Source organism: Lepisosteus platostomus, chromosome 28, assembly GCF_059453375.1.
Source record: "Lepisosteus platostomus isolate fLepPlt1 chromosome 28, fLepPlt1.hap1, whole genome shotgun sequence".
Classification (NCBI taxonomy): domain Eukaryota; kingdom Metazoa; phylum Chordata; class Actinopteri; order Semionotiformes; family Lepisosteidae; genus Lepisosteus; species Lepisosteus platostomus.
In genome coordinates, this window is record NC_142638.1 from 9,927,391 (window position 1) to 9,939,556 (window position 12,166).

The window sequence follows — 12,166 nt, forward strand, 5'->3', positions numbered from 1 at the left end:
CGTATGCGTCAGGCCCTGCACGGTGCTCGGGGGTGACGGCTGGGATGCACATGAGAGCTGCTTCGCTGCGGGGCGCTGTGCTGAGCAAGCAGAATCTGTGTCGGAGCTGCTCAATTTTAAATGGCAGGGCGGTGTGACGAAACACCTTCGGTGAGTGTGTGTGCAGCGGAGAGAACAACTAGCAGCTTGACACAGAGAGGGCAGCACCGCGTTCTGTGTCAGGGAAAGGAAGTCAAGAGTCTGACACATTCTGACCACACAGCACAGCACTCAGCCTTCGCATTTATCGCAGAACATGGAAATGATAAATTGACAGTCATCTCAAAAGAAAAAGACCTCTGTCTGTACTCTTATCTTTGAATTATGAATGCAAAATGTACATGGACTTGCTGACTCAAACCCCTCCTCTTTGCTCACTCTGTGGTTTGTGGTGTTCCCTTACCTTGTGTGCTCCGTGTCTGAACGGCCTCCCTTGCTTCGTGTCCTGCATGTGTCCTGCGTGTGTCCTGCTCGTGTGAACTGTGGGTGTCCTGCTCGTGTCCTGCGTGTGAACTGTGGGTGTCCTGCTCGTGTCCTGCGTGTGAACTGTGGGTGTCCTGCGTGTGTCCTGCTCGTGTCCTGCGTGTGTCCTGCTCGTGTCCTGTGTGTGAACTGTGGGTGTCCTGTGTGTGTCCTGCTTGTGTCCTGCGTGTGAACTGTGGGTGTCCTGCGTGTGTCCTGCTCGTGTCCTGCGTGTGTCCTGCTCGTGTCCTGTGTGTGAACTGTGGGTGTCCTGCGTGTGTCCTGCTCGTGTCCTGTGTGTGAACTGTGGGTGTCCTGCGTGTGTCCTGCTTGTGTCCTGCGTGTGAACTGTGGGTGTCCTGCGTGTGTCCTGCTCGTGTCCTGCGTGTGTCCTGCTCGTGTCCTGTGTGTGAACTGTGGGTGTCCTGCGTGTGTCCTGCTCGTGTCCTGTGTGTGAACTGTGGGTGTCCTGCGTGTGTCCTGCTCGTATCCTGCATGTGAACTGTGGGTGTCCTGCGTGTGTCCTGCTCGTGTCCTGCGTGTGATTTGTGGGTGTCCTGCTCGTGTCCTGCGTGTGAACTGTGGGTGTCCTGTGTGTGTCCTGCTCGTGTCCTGCGTGTGAACTGTGGGTGTCCTGGGGGTGCCCTGCTTGTGTCGTGCATGTGTCCTGCTTGTGTCCTGCGTGTTGACTGTGGGTGTCCTGCATGTGACCTGTGGGTGTCCTGTGTGTGCGGAGCACAGTCGTCGCCACCATGCGGAACCTGGAGAGGCGCGGACCTCTGGAGGAGGCGGCGGGGGAGGAGCTGGGCCGAACGCTGGAGATCAAGCAGCTGGATGTGTGCGACGCGGCCTCCATCCACGCCTGTGTGGAGAGCCTGCCCGACCGGCACATCGACGTCGTGGGTGAGCTGCTGGCACGCGCGCCGGAACCAACACGGGCACCATCCTCCCCAGACTGGGCCTGGGGGCCACAGGTCGCGTTAGAACTCCTTCGCACAGAGGTTTCATCCGGCAAACGCAGAACAGCTGCAGCAACACGGTGCTCAGCAAGAGCTGCCAGATCTGCTGCCGTTTATATCATGACAGTTCCAGTAAGACGCACAGCTGCTGTTGTGCCAGATCATCCCAGATAATCCCACTATACAATAAATTGGAGACTTCATCTGATTTTGATTTTCAATTTGTTTTAAAAAGTAAGAAATCAGAGTGTTGAGTGGGATCGACTGCTGTGCTTATTGTGTAGTAAAATTACAGTTTCAGCACAGACGAGCCATAAATCACTGACTCGATTACAAATTCTACACGTACAGCCATAATTGATCCCAGGCCTGATGCCAACACACATAACATCGCCCACACACTCATCAGAGTAGCAGCTCTCCCTGGTACAGTATCTTTACATCGTATTACCACAGAAGAACAGCATGGACTTCTTCAGCCTTGCTGTGCTACTTGGGCCTACACTGAACAAGCACCTCTGAAAACAGAAGGCGGGAACAAGACCAACACTGCTTTGTATAGTCTGCTTCTGAACACCTCTCTTCTAATTTTGGCTCTGAATTCCAAAGGAAAGGCTGTTTCACACACAATCCATTAATGTGGCGCAGGAGCAGAGCTGGGGAAGCACTTCAAGTGTCACAACTGGGCTGAAGACCACTGTGCAACACTAATTTACCTCCCTACCACCTTTCATGTCAGTGAGCTCTGAGAAGGATCCTCCTGTTTAAAACAAGTCTTGGCAAAGGCAACACAAAGCGAAGAGAGCAATAAGGGCTCTCGTTAGACAGCAGCGAATTGCAAGAGATTATTCCCTCCTTTAATCTGATTTTAACACAGCAGGTAATAATTAAAACTATACTGGAACGGTGATAGTGTTAATTCCACAATTACATTTTCCTCCCTTTCCCTTTACTTTCAATCTCCATTGTTTCTGCAGCAGAAAAACAGAGAAAAGCACATTCCAGCGATCTGAAACCCAGCAGGCAGAGAAGGCTGTCAGCACTGGTTTGCACCCAATGTGTTTTTAATAGCTGGGCTGTGCTGGCTGATACAGTTTCACTGTGGCAGGAAACATGCACCTGACAGAAGTGAAATGAATAAAGTACCACATGTAAACTATTAGCAAAGAAATTAACTTATTTCCAAGCTGCCAGGTTGTCAACTCAGACAGTCCAGCTCAGAATAATTTAGCTGGTCTTTCCACCATCATCTCTTCCTTGAAAGAATATGCAGAGTGAGAATTGAGGAGTTAACACTGTTCCTGTGTCGTTTTAACGGTTACTGAACTTGTTGTGCTAAGACGTGTCTAAAGGGGAGAACAATCAAAATTCACCATAAATTAGCCCCTGCCTCCTAGGGAGGGAAACAGAGCTCAGATACCTGCACTGGGAAGACAAAAGTGCGTGGAAAACCATACATGCACATCTGATGATTATCCAGGGGTTAAGACATACAGAGACTGACAGAGCCAGATCTGTCACATTTCAATGCTTTATCATAAACTGCTTGTGCCTGAGAGCTCATGCAATTATATATTTAATTAGCTGGTTGTGTGCAGCAGCAGCAGGCAGCAGGTGGCGCTGTTGACAGTGACAGAGACAAGACGCAGGAGAGACTTCTCTGAGAGCAGCTTGCACAGTACTGCACGCAATACTTTTCAGATACTCACACATGAACGAGACAGGCCCAAGTCTTCATTGTCACCACGCAGGAGTCACACACTGTAGTGCTGTAAGAAAAAACAGATGAGCTGTAACTCATTTCTCATCAGTCTGATGCACTCCGATCAGTGACAACCATTAAAATGCAGTGTCGTAACACTCTCCTCTCTTTTTACTTTTCAAAGCAGTGATTTTTGATCTTGCCTGGGCACGTGAAAGAACATGTGCTAGTGATACAAGCTGCATGACAGCGATGACGATAACAATGGCTCAGCACAGGCCCTTCCCTCACAACGCCGATCCTCCCCCCCCCCTGCCTTCGCAGTCAACAACGCTGGAGTCGGCATGATCGGGCCCATCGAGTGCCAGAGCATCGAGGAGATGAAGGCCGTGTTCGACACCAACTTCTTCGGGGCGGTGCGGGTGATCAAGGAGGTGTACCCCGACATGAAGAAGAGGCGCAGTGGGCACATCGTGGTCATCAGCAGCGTGATGGGGCTGCAGGGTGAGGGAGGTCCAGGCGGTCAGTCAGTCGGGGCTCAGGGCTTGTCGAACTCCAGCTCTGCGACTGGTCCACTGACCCCACAGCACTTACAGGAGCTGCTCCCTGTGCTCCTTACACCCTGGGGGGGTCTGGGGGCTGGGACCACTGAAGTCTCTTCGGTTTTAAAGTATCAGATGAATTACCAGTTTACTAGGTGACTTAAGAATATTCTCTGCTTTACATTAGCTGTAAAATGTTCACATGCTCTCACCTACTTTAAAAATCTGAGATACATTAATGTTTCAGATAGTTCCAACCCTGGGCTGTTAGCTGGGGCTACACACTGCAACTGGAAATCTTTACACTGACACAATGCTCAAAAATGAGGTTTACGGCTCTGACCTGGGGAAAAAAAAACAGATTTTTGCTGTAATGTCTCTAAAGGTGCCAATTTCAAATGTGAAGAAAGGAAAGACAATTTTTCGGCTGTGGAGCCTGCTTTGGTTGTGAGAAAGACAGGGAGGCACCTGAAGAAGGCTCCACAGCAGAAACGTGTTTCTTTTCTTCTCTTTTCAGCAGGAATAAACCTTTGTTCCTTTGCAGTCGACGCATGCTGACGCAGCTACCTACTTGAACTAATTTCAAATGTGTTAGGTTTTACCATATGTACAAGACTTTGCATGTTTATAAAGGCCACAAGCTATCAGCCACATGGATACTTTGTTAAGTGGCAGCGTCCCAGGAAGAAAGATCACAGTTGTTCACTCAGTATTTAGAAAACGTTGTATAGTCTCTTGCATCTTGGATTTTGACTCACAGTATTTATTTTGTCTCCCTCACTGCAGGCATCATGTTTAATGACGTCTACACTGCCTCTAAATTCGCCATTGAAGGCTTCTGTGAAAGCCTGGTTATTCAGGCGCTCAAATTCAATGTCTTGTAAGTTTTCTTCCTTTTGTATTTTGTGTGTATTTTGTATGCGTTTTAAAACCAGGTGAGGCCTCCTGCCAGCCCAGTGCTGTGCTTGTCTGTGCTACACCCTAATGCATAACGTGCTGTTGCTTTTCTCCCTGTGATACACTGCTCTGTACTGCTTTGCCCTGTGGGCATGAGTGAGCAGAGAAGCGCTGTGACCTGTTTATCTGCCCATCCCCCTGTCTCGTCACCAGCATCAGCCTGATCGAGCCGGGCCCCGTGGTGACGGAGTTCGAGGCCAAGCTGTACGAGGACGCCGAGCACGGCGACTACTCCAGCACCGACCCCGACACGGCCGAGATGTTCACCAACATGTACCTCAACAACTCCAAGGTCATCTTCAACAGCATCGGGCAGAGCCCAGAGGAAATTGCAGAGGTACGTCAGGGCGCGAGGCCGCAGGCGCGTCACGGAGTCATCGCTCTGTCCGTACAGCTTCAAGCACGAAGCCACAGAGCAGAGGCCTCCTGCCACAGAGTGCAATAATGTTCGCGTCAAGCCAACTCTCATTTACTTCATCCGAAAAACGGCTCGCTCAATTAACCCAGACAAAGAGATTAAACATGAGCAAAAAATAGAGTGACTAAACTAAAAAGCAACTTGCATATGCAGAGTTGAATCAGCTGATTTTTTTAATTAAATGGAAGTGGCTTTGGATATGGATATGGCCAAATTTCCCATTGGCCCTTACCAATCATGGCCTCCTAATAATCCCCATGTCTGAAATGGCTTCATCACTCTGCTCTCCTCCCCACTGATAGCTGGTGTATGGTGAGCGTTCTGGTGCACTATGGCTGCCGTTGCATCACCCAGGTGGGGCTGCACATTAGTGGTGGTGGAGGGGATTCCCATTACCTGTAAAGCGCTTTGAGTGGAATGTCCAGAAAAGCGCTGTATAAGTGTAAGCAATTAATGAATTAATGAATGAATGAATGAATGAATTAATTAAATGCAGTAAAAGGATAAGAAGCCCAGCACTTTCATTTTTAGGTCTGTAGGCGCAGGGCTGATTGGCTCTTGGCCCGGCCAGAGAGCCCAAGTCCCCTGGAGGTCACGGGTCTCTGTAGGAGCTGCTGTGGCTCTGGGCTTCACCTGCGGAGCCTGGCACTGCCAGGGACCGAGTGCGATAAAATGTTGCGGTAAAGGTGCAGGTGCAGGAACAGGGCAGCAGGGTAAATAAAGCATGGCGTGAAGTGTCAGAAACTAAGGCTGACTAAGCAAAAAGTACAGCCTGAAAGGGAACAAGCATGGTAAGCTTGGTAAGGGGAAACCAGCAAAAATAACACACACATAAACCTTCATGAGGGCGGCCAGGCACAGCTATGGAAGGCAGAGCGAGCGCTGCACTGCCGAGTGGCAACAGCCTGAGCTGGAAAGTCTGACACCGAAAGCTTTCTTCTGGCTTTCACTCCACCCAAGCTCACTTCACCACACCGTCACGAACCCGGATGTTGGCTCAACTGATTGCTTTGACTCGGATCCGGCTGCTTCTAAACGGGTGCAGGTCTCAGAACCTCCCGCCAGGACGCGGCCGGAAAACTGTCCAAAACCGCTGGCGGTTGGTCTAGAAGCGAGGCTGTTGGGTTTGATGTGTTCTGGTCGTCTCCTGCCAGCATCGACCGGCCTTGCCCTCTCTTCTCTGAAATGACATCACTGATTCTCTCTCATACTGTCTTTAAACACCAGGGCACTGAAGAGAAACCACAGTGCAGCAGCCCTGCTAGAGCACAGCCTGGCGTTCAGATTTCAGTGGCTGAATAATTTCCTGTGTGCTTATTCCGAAAGAGTTATATCTTACAAATGAAAACAAAATCACATAGCATTACATCTATTAAAATTCTGTAAAGATCTTCAAAAATATTGACAAAGTCACTGCAATGGACCTTTTCAGAATCAACAGTGAAACACAGACCAAAGGACACAAGTATAAACTGCGTAAAAGTGCATCTAAAACTGAGAACAGGAGGCATCTTTTTACCCGGACTGTTGAGGGGATTCTGGAACAAGATACTCAGCTATGTTGTAGAAGCCGATACCCTGGATTCTCGCAAGAAACGTCTGGAGGAGATCTTTAAAGCAATTAGCTGCTAATGACCAATAGGCCTCATCTCCCGTAATCTTTCTTACATTTTCATGTAAGTACACAGCAGCATATGCTGTGCTGGTTAAATCTGGGGCTGGTTGCAGGCATGAATAATCCACCATGTCCATGTGATCTGACAGAATAAATAGTTCTCCTCCTTCAAGCTGACTTTCTGTAGGGGCTTGGATTTGTAGAATTGACAAATTGATCCTCTTGATCCCTTTAATCCATTGGACATGTTTCCTTGAGCCCTGGTATCTAGGATTTGATCTAGAGATCATCATTTATCCATCTTACAGACAATAAGCCACCTTAGCACAGATTCCTCCAATTGCCTTGTTAATCCGAGACGTCCTTCTCCCTGGGCTCTCAGACCATCAGTTCTCTGTGTGGCTGAAGCTACTTCAACACATCTGTACTGTTAAACCACATAACAGTACATTTTTATTGCAGTTTGCCATCAGAGCTCAAGGATGTCAATCTGGTTTCTTTAAGCAAACTGCAGATTTTCTCCTTCATTACAAAATTCAGATACAGACTCTTCAGTGTCTTGTCATGTCATGTCATTTGCCAAACCGCTTTATACCATACGGTGTCGTGGGAAGCCGGAGCCTACCCAGCAAGCAACGAGCGCAAGGCAGGGTACAGCCTGGACAGGACACCAGTCCATCACAGGGCAAGTGCAAGTGCAAGCCATACATGGGGACAATGGAGGCCATGGTAAAGGCCGAGGGGGAAAGTTTGGCCTGGACACCGGGATAACTCCCTACTCTTATTGAGAAATGCCCTTGGTTTAACATCTGATCCGAAAGACAGCACCCGTCTTATAGTCTTATAGTGTCCCCGCCACTATACCAAGGCATTAGGACCCACACAGACCACAGGGTGGGCCCCCCATGCTGGTCCCATCTAGGTACTGACCAGGCTCAACCCTGCTTAGCTTCAGGGGGTAGCCAGTTAAGAACTGCAGGGTGATATGGCTTCTGGCGCTCTTTAGTGATTTTTATATTGTTCAAAACCTCTAATTATGAACACATTCACCAACATTTCTGGGTAGATCCCCCCAGAAATCTATATTTGCCCCTCCATGGTGACCCCTTGACCTTTACAAGAGTATATCCAGCCTTCCGGCAAGCCCACATGGTGAGAGTCAACAGCACACAGGCCAAGGCAGAGTACAACTCTCCCGCATAATAACATCTGTCCCTGCAGAAAGGAGCCGAGAAAAACAACATTTTCTGACAACAGCAGCACTGATACCACCATGTGGTTCACTTATCATTTAACTCAGTGAACATCTGACTCACCGATTTAAGATTGTTTTTCTTTGCAGCTGCTCCAGATATCTCCATCAGCCCCCCATCGTGCTCTCTCACGGATACCTTTCCACCTAAAACGACGGTACAGCGCAAACAGATTTTTCATCAATCATATTCAGCTTCTGAACAGGCGCAGATTTTGGGATCCTTACGATGCCTAAAGAGACTCCAAGGCAAGACTGGCTCTAAGGTGGGAGGTGGACACCAACTCAGACGCGTCTCTCGCTGAACACCCCCTGTCTGTCGTGCATCAGGCACCCTCTCATCAAGATACTGAATGCCTCCTCAACTTGACAATTTGGATGAGTGAGAAAACCTTGCATTTTTGGAGGTGGGCAGATTTGTCTGCTTACTATCCTCTGTGAAGGCCACATCTGCAAAAGAATATCCTGGCTACACCTGCTTGGAAACGTCCAGAGACACTGGGTGTATCAAGAGAGAGCCCAGCAGCTCTGCCCTGAAAACTCTATTTATCCTCCTTTTCCTCTCAGAAAACATGACCCTGCCACCCTGCCAGTGACAGCCTGCGAGTTTTCTTTTAAGATGTAACACGAAACCACTTAGCGAGTGAAATGACTGTGTGGCCATGACCTTTAGAGGCAGTGGGAGAGGTTTCATCGAAATCTGATCCATTGTATCTCGAGAACAGATTTGCGTGATTTGCGATTTACAGAAGATTCTCACGCTGGGCGACAAAGCAGCCCTGCTCCTTCCTCACCCTTCGGCTCCCTCGCTGCACTCTCACTCTCGGGCTGGTAAACGGGTGCAAAAAGCAAACCATCTCCCCATCTTTAAAGAAAAAACAAGGAGACACACTGAAAACGTGAAAATCCTTCTAACAAAGACACCATTTTTCCGTTTTCCATAGTTTTGGGAAATTTGCTTGGTTTTGTTCCAAAATACTGAGCTGCAAAGGCCCTGGTTGTAGAAACTGCCTTTACTACATCCACACAAGACATCCTTGTCTTGAGGTCTTGTACATGAGGTGAGCAGTACAGCAGGAACCTGCCTGCAAGTGTGAGCTGCTCTTCATCACAAGTCTCTCTCATGGCAGGTTCACAATAAGCAGGGATGTTGGTCTGTGTTTTGCAGGTTTGCCACTTGAAGCTTTAACCTTTCCTCCTCTTCCCTTCTCTCTCCTCCTCTCCCACACTCTCCTCATATTGTCTCTGCCCCCCATCCTGCTGTCTTCTCTCTCTGTGTCCCTGTACCACCCTGTCTGCAGCACCTCCTGAAGGTTCTGACGGCGGAGTTGCCCCCATTCCGTCACCAGACCAACGCCATGTACACCCCCCTGACCGCGCTCAAGCACATCGACCCCACGGGGAACATGGCCACTGACGCCTTCTACAAGATGGTCTTCCAGTACGACCGCGTCATGAAGGCCAGCCTCATGTGCCTCAAGATGCTGAGATGGAAGGCGCAGAAACTGAACAACGGCATGAAGATGCTCGGGCTCAAGTGAGAGGTTCTCTCTCTGCGTCTTCCCGGACCCCCTCCTCCCTCGGGCCACCCCCAGGTAACCAGCAAACACCCAGCAGTGGGACGACACAGCCCACAGCGCTCGTCTCAGCCGCTGCCGAGAGGTTACAGATGAACCTGCTGTCACTGTGTTGATACAACAACAACAACAACAACAACAACAAAAAACATGATTTTATTTTGTTGTGCCGTTTTTGTAAGTTTTTCTTATACTCCTGATGCGGAACCTGGCTGCCAGCACTGACTTTACCAGTTCAGTCTCTCTCATGCTGCTCCGCCTCAGTTTCTCCTATTTTGTTTAACTGACTCAGTAATGCCTCTCCCCTCCGTCTTAACACCCCATTGCGAGAGTAGGACTGCAGTCACCTACTCTCTGTAAAGCTCTTTCCATTCTCACGGGTTGGAAAACACAAAATAAAGTCACAGAAGAGACTGCTAGCATCCTGCACCTCCAGTGTTATTCGCTAAACTCCAGACAAAACAGTGGTGGCACTCTATTAGTCTTAACAAAGTCATGAACAGCTTTGTTAGAGATGGACGATGGCAATATACGTGCCTGAAACTGAAACCAGATCGTTGTTGCTGTGGTTAATAATACCTGTGACTCAGCAGGACCCTGGGTCCAAAGGCTGGTGCTGTCTTTGGTCTTTCTGCTCTTGAACAGGCCTATGTACAGTACATGAAAAGCTTTGCATATGCAACATTAATAATTGAAAGTCTTATTTTTTTTTTATCTTCCAGGTACAACATTGTTGTCGTACATTAAGCATAATGGAACTCAAAAAGGCCCCTTCAGTGGGACGTAGTATTTTATAGCTGTATAATTAATAATAATTGCTTACACTTATATAGCGCTTTTCTGGACACTCCACTCAAAGCGCTTTTACAGGTAATGGGGACTCCCCTCCACCACCACCAATGTGCAGCCCCACCTGGATGATGCGATGGCAGCCATAGTGCGCCAGAACGCTCCCCACACACCAGCTCTCAGTGGGGAGGAGAGCAGAATAACGAAACCAATTCATAGATGGATGTATGGATTCATGTTCATGATCCTGTTTGGCAGAAACTTGTCTCTAAATAGATATTTAGTGTGTGTTGCTGTTTTTTCTCAAATTTGCAAATGCAGGGAGAGCTCCTATCCTGCACTGAAATGTGTGCCCCTGTTACGCCAGGCTTCAGTCTCAAGGCAAAAGGTTTCAGTGCAACTGTGTTCTTGCAAATGCCCTCCACCTTGTCAAGTTCATGTGAGTAACAATAAATGGTGAAGATTTAAACACTGGGCTGGGTCTGTCTCTTTGATCTCTTACAGAGCCGGTCAGGAAAATTAACAATAGAGCGTTAACGTCCAAGAGCTTCGCTAGGAGAGAGCTGGTAACAGGTTTCCACATGCCTTTCTGACCTATTGATATCGTATTAATTCAAGGTATAATTACTGTCATCATTTTCACATTTACTGTTACTGTATGTGATACAGCAGCACTGTGTGTTCAGGACATTTCCAGTTAATGAGTAACAAAACACATACTGGAAACTGGGAGGAAGATCTGGTCTGTAATCAGAAAAGGTGTGAAGCAGGCAAAACGATCAGCTGACAAAGGCTGACGCAGCGCATTAATCTGCTTCCTGGTGTCTTTTCATTTGAAGCTGCTGTTTATTATTTGCATCGTGAAGGGCCTCACGCGGGCGGAGCATGGGGGGGGGGGGGGGCGAGGACGATGTGCTCCGCCTGGGGAACTGGTGCCACTGTGAAAACGCACAAGCACGCCGTCTGGTACAGGGGTCGCCGGCACAGGGTGAGATGGGAAAACCTGGCTAACCATCTGACCCCAGCAGCACATGGCCAATTCAAGGTCCACTGCTTGGACAATCCCAGTCACAGAGGGCCAATGAAAGGAGCCCAGGTTCGAACGGCTGAAATCTGGAGCATGTGGCTCAACTTAAACAGCACCCTGACTGCTTGAGCCACTTGTGGGCTCCTGGTGCGTAAGAATCTGAGAAACAGCGACAGATAATCACTCTTGTGACACCAAGGCGAAGTGCTTCTTTACAGGTGTGAGAGTGCAGAGTCTTCATACATCCACATGTCCGTTCTCTAGAAACCAGACTGGCCGTTACCGTGTTGCGGCACAAAATATTGATTAAAATGAAAAATTTCCTTCAGAGATGGGCAGTGTCCCAAAGCCCTTCCTCCAAGTCCGCACTTCTGTGATGCAGAGCACGTGAGGACTTCAAGTGCACGGGCGTTCGACGGTGCACCGTTATAAAAAGAGTAATGGGACCCCCTCGTGTGACAGCACTCACTGGTCACAAGGCTCAGGGTCACAATGCTGTCTGTTGATGCTGCTCTTTCACTGGCTAAGTCCATGACTGCAGAGAATTTTCTAAAGACATTTTCCATTCTCTGCTCACAATTTGAACAAATCAAATGTCATCTCATCTGTCCCTGCACAAAAGTAGTGACATATCGTATTCGCTCTTGTAGAGCAGTCTGGACCCAGGCGGAGTAAACTAAGGAAAACTTGGCAATACCACTCTCTGTTTATTGTACTATTAAATACATTTCTCCTCGTCTGTCTGGGGTACACAACTCATTCATTCATGCTGAACAGGATTGATTCAAAGCGGTCAAAGTAAATAAGGTGAACTCAAAGTTTACCTC

General features: G+C 48.6%; 1 protein-coding gene across 2 annotated transcripts in view; it reads left to right on the forward strand.

Moving 5' to 3' along the window:
* The window catches only part of LOC148638844 (retinol dehydrogenase 8-like), a 15,381-nt gene extending 4,600 nt beyond the window's left edge, over positions 1-10,781 (forward strand). Inside the window, exons 2-7 of one of the 2 annotated variants that reach the window (XR_015931007.1) lie at positions 1,243-1,404; positions 3,487-3,666; positions 4,491-4,584; positions 4,815-4,998; positions 9,248-9,541; positions 10,634-10,781. Coding sequence is in view for 1 of the 2 variants with exons in the window: in XM_088623169.1 (XP_088479295.1) it covers positions 1,243-1,404; positions 3,487-3,666; positions 4,491-4,584; positions 4,815-4,998; positions 9,248-9,487 (860 nt within the window). In the remaining variant the exon portion in view is untranslated. Of the gene's footprint in view, positions 1-1,242; positions 1,405-3,486; positions 3,667-4,490; positions 4,585-4,814; positions 4,999-9,247 lie in introns of both variants that reach the window. The other variant, XM_088623169.1, reaches the window with a different exon arrangement.
* The last annotated feature ends 1,385 nt before the right edge of the window (positions 10,782-12,166 follow it).